This window comes from Amblyomma mixtum, chromosome 10, assembly GCF_055824585.1.
Source record: "Amblyomma mixtum isolate Tamu chromosome 10, ASM5582458v1, whole genome shotgun sequence".
NCBI lineage: Eukaryota > Metazoa > Arthropoda > Arachnida > Ixodida > Ixodidae > Amblyomma > Amblyomma mixtum.
The window spans coordinates 56,127,862-56,141,756 of record NC_143021.1 but is presented as its reverse complement, the minus strand read 5'-3'; the positions used below and the strand labels follow the sequence as shown (position 1 = coordinate 56,141,756).

Sequence of the window (13,895 nt, the reverse complement as noted above, 5' to 3'; positions counted from 1 at the left end):
CTTCCCTTCCGCGACGACTAGGCCTAGCGAGTCCGTAGGATATGATCTGTGTTTGCGGCGGTTGTGATGAGCGAATCACTAGCTTTAGCGAATGAAAAGGGTCACGGAGTGTAGTTTTGGCAATAGTGACCTGAAATTAATTATTGCTTACATCGCTGGCCACGCATATGATGAACGTGAAACGCCGCGGTGTGACCCAGACTGCCGAGCCGTGCTTTACGGCCAGCAGCAGTCCTCGCCGTCGCTAGTTCGTGGATAACAAGTTAGGCCGTTTCAGTTAAAGCGAACGGTCGCCAAACATACTTCTGGATAAAGTAGTTTAAAATAAAGTACTGGTCACGTCGGAGGAAGCCGGGGCAAAAAACGAGAAGCGCCGGTCCTGCGCGATGTCAACAGCCCGCGGTTGTTAAGTGTTTCTCAGGCGTGCGATCGCATCATCGCTTCCCACACATTATCGCACTGCGTAAACAAGCACGGCTACAGCCGGTAAAAAAGAAAACAGGTTGATTAATAGAACTAAAGCGCCGATTGCGTTTTATGTAATGAAAACAAGTACTGTTCGTACGCAGCGATGTAAACAACAGTATGAGTGTAGTTAGTTGTCCTCATCGGCGCACTCCTGCGGAAATTTCATGCTGACGCGGTAAATGTTCGCTGCTGTAATATATAATCTTCAAGCACTCCCTTAGACAGAACACGAGCTATCTGCTAAACATGACACAGTTGGTTGACACAGTAAGCGTGACACAGTCGGATGTTGCGTTCCGCGGCCACGGATCACCAGCCGAGCACCAGCAGACGCAAAGACCGGCGTTCTCCAAATGCATGTATACACAGAGCCCTCGCCGCTCATGTGCCCATGGTGGTGGTGAATAACTTTATTCATAAAAGGCCCCCCCCCCCCCCCCCCCCCCCCCCACACACACACACACAAAAAAAAAAAACGAAAATTATGCAGCAGCATATTGCGGGCGGCCTCAGGCTGCCGGTTGTGGCGTCCTGGCCGTACCTAGTCGCGACGCCCTCTGCCCCGGTCACCAGCCGAAGTTGGAGATTCGCATGTGCCCATTGCTCTGCGTAATCACAGCAGGCGTCCGTTCCGCATACGCTCGGTGTGGAAAGATCGTGGAGAGACGATCCATGTATCCCTTGCGCCCGCTAGTGTTGAAATGCGTACCACATATTTTGTGGTGTTTCAAAGGCTTCCACAGGGTAAATCGCCCTTGCGAACCTTGCCGATTTATCCTGCGCACCCATTCTAGCTTCAGCTTCTTGTCCTTGGGGAATACGTGGTATGAAATGTTGATGTCCTTTCTCGTGTTGTTACTACAGCCGGGCACGCAGCACTTTTGACCGCCACCGCGATTCTAATCTGCAGACAGGTCGAATGTTTAAAAAGATCCCCACATAATTGCAGAAAGACTACGAGATAACCACCACAGCAGTGCGCTCCAACATTTACAACGCGCATGAGAAGACGCACAACGCCTGAACACGGCGGCACAACACAGCAACACGCTTGACAGCAGACGACGCGGGCGGCGACCGCTCCTTTCTCCCATCATGCCTTGCGCGGATCCGCTAGGGGATGGCGCGGCGCTGCAATTTGTGGAAAGGTCTGATCGTTTTTTTTGTGCCTTCAGTGTTTCATGCCTTGCGGTATGGCTTTTTTTTTTTTTGTGCCTTCGGGCCGTAGTATGGTCGTTTTTTCACGCCTTGCAGAAGGCAAAAAAAAAACGATCATACGGCCCGAAGGCACACACAAAAAAAAAACGATCTTACAACGACCCGCGATCTCGTGCAGACCTCATGCAGAACTCGTGTACCGAAGCCAGCAATCGAATACCGAAGTTACCGAAGTGCGCGGTGGCGCTAGCTGCACTGTGCGAGAGTACAGTCGCTGGTACAGTCTACTAGAATGCTTTAGCGAGAATACTGCACCCCCTCAACTGGTGCAGCAGCCAAATCGAGGAGAACAAGCATGGCCGCGGAATTGTCTGCTACGGAGCGTGCCAAGCACTTTGCACTACTTGCGCGAGGAGAGGACTCGCCGGCTGGCTAGCTTAGAAGTGCATAAGAACTCGTGCAGCACGAAGTCAACTCGAGTGCCGAAGTGCAGGGTGCCTAAATTGCAGCCAAATGCAAGCGTCCAAAAACCGTTCAAATCACGCGCGGGTGTCATATGCATGACGAAAGCTCCTCCCTCCTTGAACTCGCCGGAAGCACTCGTGCAGCAGTGCGTCAAATTCAAATAAATAAATAAATAAATAAATAAATAAATCGAGTGCCCAAGTGCAAGTTGCGCTAGCTTCACTGGCAGATCGAGGACGCGAGTGCAGCACCGCCTGAACTTGTGCAGAAAGTGGAGCCAAATCGAGGAGACTTCCTCCCTCCTTGAACTGCCTTGAACTCGCCGGAAGGTGCGAAAGTGCAGAACTCGTGCAGCACTACGTCAGATCGAGTGCCCCAGTGTAGGTTGCGCTAGCTGCACTGGCGGATCGAGGGCGCGAGTGCAGCACCGCCTGAACTGGTGCAGAAAGTGAGACTTGTCGACGGCCGCGAGAAGGACGCCGGCACTTGTGCACGTGTGCGCTTGTGCGCTGGTGTTTTTTCAACCCTTCATAATGGTGTTCCTCACAGCTCTAAACTTTGGCCAAAAGGTCAAGGGTGGCGGCAGAAAGTTTTGGAAGAGGCAGCGCATCTTTCAGCTCTCTGCGGTAAGAGCTCCCAACTTGCTCTCGGCCTCGTGAGTGGGCAGTAGACTGCGCCGCGGATGAAGATTACCATTCTTTTAGTATGTGGAAGCTTGGCTTTCTGGAGAATTTCGGTCACTTTTGTGCCTCATGGCTCATATGTGCCTAACCTAAGTGTGTGTAGCGAGTTGTGAAACTTCCTGGGGTACACCGGCGGAACTTGCTGCGGTGTCGCGCTACCCAGCATGAGCCGGGAGGTTGTTTTGCGTGAAGCGAGAAGGTCTCGTAAAGACATGGCGTGGTCAACTTTCTTTTGCCAACGAACCAGATGGAACACGTTGCGGTTGCGTTTTTATTCTGTGGTACTTTGTAGTCCACAAGGTGAACGAGAGCGCGTCGAGTGCATGCTTTGGAGCTTGTGGGATGGTGTGAATGGAAACTTTCATGTGAAGGTCATCGACCAAGCAAATTCCAGTAGCGAAGCGGTCTGCGCGTACAGTGAGGCCGCCGAAGTTGTGCCCGGAGGGGGCTGCGGACCTGCCTCAAATGACTTTCATAGACGACGGTCTCAGCCTTTCAGCAGTTGTGGGGAAGCCCACTGCAGTGCATAGGCAGTGGTACCAAGTATGAATTACCAACTAGCCCAGCACCATGTTTTATTGAAGCAAAATTGTGCTGAGCAGAAACAGTATACATGGTATAGTTCATACAATGGACACTTCGCCAGCTTTATGCAGTAGGGACAAGCAGTCAACTTTTTATTTGCCTATTTAAACGACGTTGGTCTGCTCGATGGACTGTAGTGCCTCCTTGCATCTCAAAATTATGCCCTCTTCGTGCAGTGAACTTCAACGGCTCCTTTGTAAAACATTGCACTTCACCGTTTAATGCATCTTGGACCAAATTCAATGCTAATTTATTTGCATTCTTTTTATTATTTTTCTTTCTTTTACTTATTTTCATTACAATTTTGTGCACATCTCCCCCTGCATCTTTCATCCACAATTTCCTTCCCCACGCAGAGTAGCATGTCAGCGAATTACATGCAGGCTTTTCATTAAAATGTTTTTGTCGTTACTACACCCTACCACGAACCTCTTGCTTGTCTGTGTTCGCGCGCACACGTTTTTTTTAGAACCTGGACTACTCAATGAACTTGATTTATTTATTTCCTTTTTCCTTGCTTGGGCTGTATTTCTAAATAATTTCTGCTTTTCTTTTTTTTTCTCGAGCTTGTGGTGCGAAATAGGGGTTGGATGCAAGGCCACTCCCAAAAGCTCCACCCCCTCCACACACAGTAAGGCATTGTTCGCACCAAAACACAAGTGAGTCTAGCTATCAGGTCAAAAACCGGTGACTGGGTTCATGTAACCGCGCTGAGTCGGGTCAAGGGTCAAGAAGTTGGGACCAGTAAACTCCGCCGCAGGGGGTAGGTTGACTCAACTCCACCCTGCCCCGATGTGCTTGTAAATGCTGTCGAGCTGAAAAAAACGGAGAGGAGAGGATAAATGCGAACTCGTTTTTTTGCTTGCGCCATTGCACCTCTGAAGCAGCGGTGGCATGCCTCAGTCTTGGATGCTACCACTGCTCACTCGCAGTGCGGTGCTCGACGCTTGGTGCCGCTGCTGATGAACCGGTCTCGACTCGCTAAAATCGAGTTCATGTAAACATGCGTTGGTCGGGTTGGGTTGACCTCGCTCAGCCTGACCCCCGACTCAACCTGACGTTATTGGTTCATGTAAACAGGGCTAAGCAAGAACTCGCTTATGAAATTCTTTGCTGGCATTTTCTGCTGACTTGTTGCCTGCTGGTATTCAAGCCCCGTGAGACAAATCTATTGCTGTCTGGGCGAGGAACAAAAGTATGGCACACAAAAGTGCCACAAGGTGATGGCCACTGTTAGAACAAGCCAAACACTCGAGCCTTGTTGGTGCTGAAAAGCGGAAGATGGGTGTTCGACGCTGCGGACGTTTGTACGAGACTAGGCAAAGCAAGCTACACGCTGTCACTACAGTCGAGGACGAACCTTCTGTAGCTGTGAGAAAGGCTATGCGGGAAAGGGAAGAAGACCAGCCAGGAGGCCTTGTGTTAGGAGCTCCTTTCTTCCCTTTTATTTGGGGACTGACTACTTAGGTGTTCAACACAATGGACTTTTTTCCAGTAATGTCCTGTGGATGCGCCAAGTGATTTTAACCGACCACACCTATCTGCTCAGGTGAAACCAATAACCCCACCCAGTAACCCCATTGTGAAAGAATTTTCGCAGAAAAGATGGAAGGACCCAAACCCGAAAGGCTAAATTGCTGGGTTACTAGGGGATGCTCCATTGTCTGACCCCACATCCTTTATTGCTCAATGGCTTGAGAGGGGTTAACTTTTTGTGCTCCGGTCCCCCGAACTTTGAACTTTGGCCAGAAAGTTCCGGGCTCTACTTTTTGTACGCGAAAGAATGAATACTTTCATGTTGCGATGTATTTAACACCTGGAGGGGGAATAGAACTTGCCTCCTTTTTGTGATACTCAAGTGCTGCCATCTATCGACAGAAAAAGTTCAAATCTGGATTGCCTTGTAGATGGTGAGCCCTCTTAATCCTGTATTGCCCACTTATAAGTCAACCTGATCTAGCTTCAAAAGGGAGAACGCTGCCTTTTGAATTTTATAGCGCTTTCTTTCTGATTTTGCACTTTCTGGCTCTGTAGTCACACAGTAGTTCTTTTGTTTCTGATTTGTGTCTCCAGTTAGCAGTCTTTACTGTGAGAACTTTCTTTTCAGTGTTTGTGGTAACTTCCTTTTCCCAGTTGTTGCCTGTATAGCCATAAGTTTTATGGTCCTTTTCCTTCTTCACGTGCACATGTTTTTTCACTGTACAAGAACCTGAAGAGTAACGAAAGAGGAAGTAAAGAAAGCCTTAGGAGCAATGCAGAAGGGTGGAACAGCAGATCTCTTGAAGGACAGAGAGGAGATTGAGCTAGAAAAACTAGCCACCCTGTATACGCAATGCCTTGTGACCTCGAGCGTACCAGTGGAAGAACACTAACATTATCTTAATTCATAAGAAAGGAGATGTCAGGGACTTGAAAAATTACAGACCAATCAGCTTACGGTCTGTTGCCTACAAGGTATATTTACTAAAGTAATTGCAAATAGAATCAGGACAGCTGTAGGCTTCAATCAGCCAGATGATCAAGTAGGCTTTTGTAAAGGGTACTCGACAATAGACCGCATTCACAGTATCAATCAGGTGGTAGAGGAATGCGCAAAATATAACCAACCCCTATATATAGCGTTCATTGATTACGAGAAAGCATTTGACCCAGTTGAAACCTCAGCAGTCATGCAGGCATTGCGGAATCAGGTTGTAGAAGAGTCTTATGTGAATATACTGGAAGATGTCTATAGCTCCCCGCAGGGAGGCGTCTGCAGCATGCAGACGTTGGTGAGTGGTGACACCACGGGGTTAACCCGAGCATCCGCAGGGACATCCCCGCAGGGGGATGATGGTGAACAATGCGTCACCACGGACCCAAGCATCCGCGCTTAGCCGTGCGTGGCATCGCCGTGTCCGGGGAAAAGGGGATCCTGGTGGTTGAGCCGATGCCGAGTGTTTGGACCCTTAAGGCCCCTCGGCGGAGGCAACACACCACTTTGGCCCCAGCTTCCTGTAGACGGCACCTCCGGCCTGACCCAACCGGAGGAAATCGGCAGTCGCCTTTTCCTGTCCTCCCCTCTATCTTTCACTTTCCTATCTCTTTCTTACAACTCTCCTGTCTCCTCCTCTTTTCTTCGTTTTTTCCTCTTTTTCCTGGCGGCAAGGGTTAACCGTGTGTGACCCACTACCCTGAGTTGAGTCATATTAGGTTATAGTTAAGGTGTACAGCTGGCGTGGGCAGGACTTGCTTTCAAGTTCCTGTCCCGTCCCCTTGTTGGGCTCCATGGTGGGTGGCTGGCACCATGACCGAAAAACATCAATTTTTTATGGCTCCCCCCCTTTCCAAACTTGATCGCTCTCTTAAAAGAGTGCGGAACGAAGCAGAGTACTTTTTTTCCAAAAAGAAACCAACATTCGCCAAATTCCATGTCATCCACAGTGAAGTGCAAGATAAACAGGCCAGAATTCTATCCCCCTTCATCGTATCGAAATGCTTAACAGAGGCTTTGGGCCCCGGCTACAAAGTATCAAAAATGGCCAGCGGCGATCTATTGCTGGAACTCCGAGATAATGTTCAAACTTCCAAACTCGCAAACATAGTGTGTATGGGGGAGACACCTGTCTCCATCACAGCACACCGATCCCTCAACACTGTCCGTGGCGTCATCTCAGAAAATGATTTTCTACATCTCACAGAGAAAGAAATGCTTGAAGGCCTTTCCGATCAAAACGTCATTGATGTGTACCGAATCAAAATCCGCAAGGACAACAAAGATATAGATACCAAACACCTGGTCCTGACTTTCAACACATGCACATTGCCAGAAACCATCGACGTTGGATACCTCAAAGTAAATGTAAGACACTACATCCCTAACCCCCGAAGGTGCTTTAATTGTCAACGGTTTGGCCACGGATCACAGAGTTGCCGCGGCCGCAAAACTTGCGCGAAATGCGCGTCAAAGGACCACCATTCTGAAGAATGCGACGCAGCTCTACGCTGCGCTAACTGCGAAGGCGACCACGCTGCGTACTCCAGGGCATGTCCGTCCTGGAAAAAGGAGAAGGAAATCATCACCATTAAGACCAAAGAAAACATTTCATTCAAAGAAGCCAGAAGGCGTTTTGCACTGACAAATACATTCTCTTTCACAGCCAAACCAAACTATGCTGACGTGGCGCGCAGGGGCGGTGCACCACGCAGCACTCCGACATCTGCCGCGGCCACTCCCACCGCGCCAGTGGCAGTGCCATCAACGCCCCAGGCAGAGACAGCCAAGGCTGCTCTGCCAACTCCAAGCCAGGGAGTGCCGGCCTACGGGTCAGCATCCCACAGGACTTCCCCCCGTCGGGGGAGGCCCGACACCAAAACATCCGCGGCTTCGCGGTCCTCCAGCACCTCTGGTGAGGTGATGGATACAACTAACACTCCGCCCGCTTTGCAGCGGCGGACCGGCTCTCACAAGCGAAGAAAAGATAGAACCCCGGTAACGGGCCCAGAACAGTAAACTTCTTCCGTTCCATTCCCACCCAAAAAACAAACATGACATTTGTGGTTCAGTGGAACTGTAGAGGAATGTTGAGGAACTACAGTGATATAACTCATATTCTAGGTCAGTGATGCCTCTAGCTCTATGTCTCCAGGAGACCAATCTTGGTCCACAACATTCAAATATCTTAAAACATTATACAACTTTTAGGCGTGATCGCGAACATGCAAATAGACTGTCGGGAGGCGTCGCAATCATCATCCAAAGCGGCGTCCCGGCTCAAGAAATCAAACTGAAAACAAAACTTGAGGCGGTTGCAGTTAGCGTCATCAGCTACAAAACCATAACAATATGTTCTGTATATCTTCCCCCACACATCACATTAACATGCCAAGATCTAGAAGGCCTGATCGATGAACTGCCGGAGCCATTTCTGGTAGTTGGCGATTTTAACACTCACTCTCCGTTTTGGGGAAGCGAACGCTGTGACTCTAGAGGCCAAACAATCGAAGATTTTATACTTTCGAATAATATCTGTCTTTTAAATACGGGAAAAGCCACATATTGCTGTCCAAGCTCAGCAAAAATGAGCTCTCTCGATTTAGCTTTCGCATCACCATTACTTTTTAACGATTTTAAATGGGATGTTTTAAATGACCCCATGGGCAGTGATCACTTACCTACCATCATCAGGCTCTCATCGTCGACTCCAATCATCCCCACAAGGCCACGGCGCTGGAAAATTCAGCTCGCCGACTGGTCACTTTTTACAAAAAGTGCCACTCTGGAAAAGGAATTTTGTGACGACCTAAGCACAGATGAAATTAATGAGAAGTTTACTGAATGCATAATATCGGCCGCAACACTCGCTATACCACAAACAACAGGACTCGCACAAAAGAAACACAAAGTGTGGTGGACAAAAGAATGCACATTAGCAAAAAAACAACAAAACAAAGCGTGGAGCACTCTGCGTCGATATCCCACTGCAGAGAACTTACTTACCTTTAAGAAGGCAAAAGCCAGAGCGCGCTATGTGCGAAGAAATGCAGAGAAAACCTCTTGGCAAAAATATGTCTCCTCAATAAATACTTCAATAACATCAAAGAAAATGTGGGAAAAAGTTCGTAAATTTACTGGTGACCATACCCCTTTCACACTTCCCCTCTTGACAGCACCCGGGACACAAACATCTTTAGAAGAACAGGCCAACATATTAGGCGAGCATTTTGCTGAGATCTCAAGTTCATCCAACTACACAAACACATTTCAGAAACACAAAGCAATAGCTGAAAAACAAAAATTCCCATCCGGAGCAGGTATACATGAGGATTACAACCAGCCTCTCACACTGCAAGAATTAAATAAGGTATTATCTTCTGGAAAAAAGACAGCACCAGGACCGGACAATGTGCATTACGCTATGCTTGCCCATCTCTCGGAGGCTGTTGTAGAGGCACTGTTAAAATTCTTCAATAAAATCTGGATAACTGGAAATATACCTGACGAGTGGAAAAAAGCAGTCATAATACCCTTTCTCAAACCCGGAAAACCACCAACAAGTCCTAGCAGTTATAGACCAATAGCCCTCACCAGCTGCATTGCTAAATCTTTCGAAAGTGTAATAAACATTAGACTAACCTTCGTACTTGAATCTCGGCAACTACTAGATAAACACCAATGTGGGTTTAAGAAAACATGCTCGACCACAGATCACCTTGTCCGTCTAGAAAACACCATCCGGGAGGCGTTCATCCACAAGCAGCACTGTATTGGGGTCTTCTTCGACTTGGAGAAGGCCTACGATACTACGTGGAAGTTCGGCATCCTCCGGGACCTAGCAGAGCTAGGTATCCGCGGCAGGATGATGAACTGCTTGAACGACTTCCTGGCTAACCGCACATTCCGAGTCCGCCTAGGAGCAACTCTCTCCATGACTTTCACCCAAGAGAACGGCGTACCCCAGGGGTGCATTCTAAGCACGACACTCTTCATAGTAAAAATGAATTCCTTAGCTAAAGTAATACCCAAGTCCATAATGTATTCAGTTTATGTAGATGACCTACAAATAGCATGCACGTCCTCCAGTATATCAACCTGTGAGAGACAAATACAAATCACACTAAATAAACTAGGTTCTTGGGCAGACAGAAATGGATTTAAATTTTCCCCTCAAAAAACAGTAGCTGTTCTTTTCTCATTGCGACGAGGCCTACAGGTCGATCCCAGTCTATACCTGAATCACACTGCGCTACCAATTAAACAAGAACACAAATTTTTAGGCCTAACTTTCGACAAGAAACTCACATTTCTACCACACATTAACAACCTTAAAAAGAAAGCTTCTCAAGTCCTCAATATCTTAAAAGTGCTCTCACGGAAGCGGTGGGGGTCCGATAGAGCAAGCCTTTTACAAATATATCGCTCTCTGGTGCGCTCCAAGCTGGACTACGGGTGCATAGTATATGGTTCGGCAAGAGCATCCTACTTAAAAAGATTAGACCCCATTCATAATCTTGGTCTGCGCCTATCATCTGGAGCATACAGAACATCACCACTAGCCAGCCTATACGTTGAAACTAATGAGCCCGCTCTTGAGGACCGAAGAATCGCACTAACATGCACATACGTCTTAAAAATCCGTTCTCTTCCGAAACATCTCTGCCATCCAGTTGTCACCAAGTGCCCATCTAAAAGATTATTCATCAACAAACCACATTCTATCAGACCATTACTATTGCGCTTTGAAGACAAATGTGAAGAGCTAACAGTACTAGACTGCTTACCGAATATTGCACAAAGGAATGAATATTTGCCACCATGGTACAGCCTGCCTTCAGTATGTGACCTCACAATGACACATTTAGATAAAAAGCAAGCGCCAAATGAGTACATATTACAGGAATTCTTTGCACTACAAGAAAAGTATGACACCTACATTGAATTTTATACAGATGGCTCAAAAACAGAAAGTCACGTTGGAAGTGCAGTAATTCAAGAAAAAAATAAACAGATAATGCGATTACCAGAATGCGCATCGGTTTTTACTGCTGAGTGTTATGCCATCTTTGTAGCTGTAGAAAAAATAGTAAGAGAAAACATCAAAAATAGCATCATTTACACCGATTCCCTGAGTATGCTCAAAGCACTGCACTCCAGAAATGCTGCTGAACCCATAATAGGTAACATCATACATAACATTGTTAAAATCACAAAACAAAAACATAACATTAAATTCTGCTGGGTTCCTAGCCATGTTGGAATCGTAGGTAATGAGAAAGCAGATGTATGCGCTGCACAAGCCCGGAATGGCCAAATAAAGCAAGTGAACATACCGCACAGGGATTGTTTAAAGTTTATCACCAGTAAACTCAGAAATAAGTGGCAGGCTGCATGGCAAGAACACATAAACAACAAACTACATTCTGTGAAACCAATTTTAGGGGAATGGCAATCATGTAGGCATCAAGAACGTTTTACCGAAGTTATTTTATGTCGGCTCCGCATTGGACACACCCACCTCACGCACAGCTTTCTACTAACCAAACAGAACAAACCTCTCTGTGACATGTGTGGTGCTGAACTCACTGTGAACCACTTTTTAATTTCATGTATCAAACTAGAAGAACTAAGAAAGAAATATTTTACAACATTTTACAGGGAAAGCATCCCTTTACACCCCATGTTACTTTTAGGTGATCGAGCACTGGTTGACATCTCTTGTATTTTTAGGTTTCTCAGGGAAGCCAGTGTTTTAAACAAACTCTAAGTATAAAAGCTTCACCTTTAACAAAAACTCTAACCTTGTGTTTGGCGCATCATAGCCTCAGTTGCTTTTGCGCCATTAAAATCAATATAACTAACTAACTAACTAGATGTCTATAGCGACTGCATACCTACTTTAGTACTTTATAAAGTTAGCAATAAAATTCCAATAAGAAAGGGTGTCAGGTTGGGCGACAAGATCTCGCCAATGCTATTCACCACCTCTTTACGGGAGGGGTTCCGAGGCCTGGATTAGGAAGAGTTGGGGATAAGAGGTAATGGAGAATACCGAAGTAATTTGCAATTCGCTGATGACATTGCCTTGCTAAGTCACTCAGGTAGAAAGTCCCTCGGATCAAGTGATGTTAAATAATGCTCTTCAGAAAGTTGTTGCTTGGTGTGACAAGTGGCAGATGTTGGTAAATTTTGAGAAAACTGTCTATATGTGTATTACTCACGAAAAGAATAAGCTCAATTTCAATTACTCAGCTAACAATATCTTTCTTTCTGAAGTAACAGAATACAAATACCTTGGTCTCTGGATAACTAACAACCTCAAATGGAATCTGCGCATTGATAAAGTAACCGCTAATACTTGTTAAATTGTTTTTTCTCAGAAGAGCTTTAAAACTGTCTGCTATTAATGTCCGTTTACTAGCATATAACACAATTATACTTCCAGTACTCGATTACGCCGCAATTATCTGGGACCCTTTCACACAAACTAACATTAAAAAGCTTGAACGAGTGCAGAAAAAGGCGGTTCACTTTATCTATAATAATTTCTCCTGTACGTCAGTCACAGAACTTTTAAGACAAGCCAACCTGCCTCAACTAACCCAGCGTAATCGAGTTTCCCGACTAAAGTTTATGTATCAGATTGTAAATAGACATTGCAACGTTAGCATCTCTGATATAATTACATTTTCTTCCGGATATGCCACCAGGCAGAGGCATCAACTAACTATGACTCCATTTCGTGTAAGAAATAATTGTTTTAAATATTCTTTTTTTCCCAGGACTGTAACTGACTGGAATAACTTAAATAATACTGCAGTAACTCAACCCTCCCTTTGTTTGTTTCCCGCCAGTCTCTGGTGACGGCCCAAAAAACTTAATTGCTCATATTTTGCTGGTTAGTGCATTGCGTTAAAAATGGCGATTGTTATGGCGTTTGTTGTTGTACCTGGCAGTGTACTTTGCCTTTCCTTTGTTGTGTTGCCTTTGATTACGTTTGCGTTATATTCCCACCCTGCTTAAATCCCTTGTGGATTGCAGTATCTGTAAATAAATAATAAAAGTAACCTCCTTTTAAAAGCTCACCGAGGGTCTATTGTGCCGTATAATTGATGGCTCACTGTTATTTATATGTTTGAAAAGACAGGAAGTGTTATCCTGGCAGTATTTTCAACCTTATCAGAGCAGGTGTTATCAGCCAGAGTGATGATTTTAGTTGAAATTACGGCGTTCATTATGGACTCACAAATTTCTGGATATCCCTTGAACATCCACTAACTGATATATAAACCCAATAGTCCCCTCAACATGCAGAGGATATCGATGCATGGGCATTGGATATTAGCACCATTTGTGGATATCTTCTGGATATCCATGTTTTCACGGACTCACAAATTTCTGGGCATCTTTTGAACATCCACTAACTGATATCTGGACCCAATAGTCCCCTCAAAATTCAGAGGATATCAATACATGGACATTAGATGTTAGGACCATTTGTGGATATCTTCTGGATATCCTCTGGATATTACGGGGGCTTATCCCATCAGCTAATTTGCAGTTGCTGCCTAGCCTGTTCGTCTGTCTGATTGTGGCCTGTGTGCGTGCAGAACTTCTATGGCAGGCGGCGCAACTGCTTCCGGTTGGCCCTGCGCAGTGTGGAGAAAGCCCTGACCCATTCGCAGGCAGGACGGCGGACCAAGCGCAATGAGCTGAATCAGGTGGGTCTTTCCTGGTGTTTTTCTCATTGGATTCATGGGTCTCAGTTGCAGTGTCAACAGACGATTATGTAGTTTTGAGCACACAAAGCTCAGGCTGTCATTCCAGCCCTGAGCAGTGTAACAAGGGGTGCATTTAGGGTAAACTAACAAAGCCCGACTGGCAAGATCATGAAGTCAAGAGTTTGATGGAAGCTCGTCCGGTTGGGATGGAACGTGGCGAAAAATAAAAGGCACCGACCAAAGAAAGATGAAAAGACGTTTCGGCTCCCACATGGGAGCCTTGTTCACAATGTAAATGGTTGATGCCTTTTATTTTTTCGGGACCTGCTTTCCTCCCGT

General features: G+C 46.2%; 1 protein-coding gene across 1 annotated transcript in view; it reads left to right on the top strand.

Moving 5' to 3' along the window:
* Nucleotides 1-2,528: 2,528 nt before the first annotated feature.
* The window catches only part of mRpL20 (mitochondrial ribosomal protein L20), a 28,072-nt gene continuing 16,705 nt past the window's right edge, over nt 2,529-13,895 (top strand). Inside the window, exons 1-2 of the mRNA XM_089562915.1 lie at nt 2,529-2,717; nt 13,446-13,556. Of these exons, the coding sequence (XP_089419041.1) occupies nt 2,625-2,717; nt 13,446-13,556 (204 nt within the window). The 5' untranslated portion in view covers nt 2,529-2,624. The remainder of the gene's footprint in view (nt 2,718-13,445; nt 13,557-13,895) is intronic.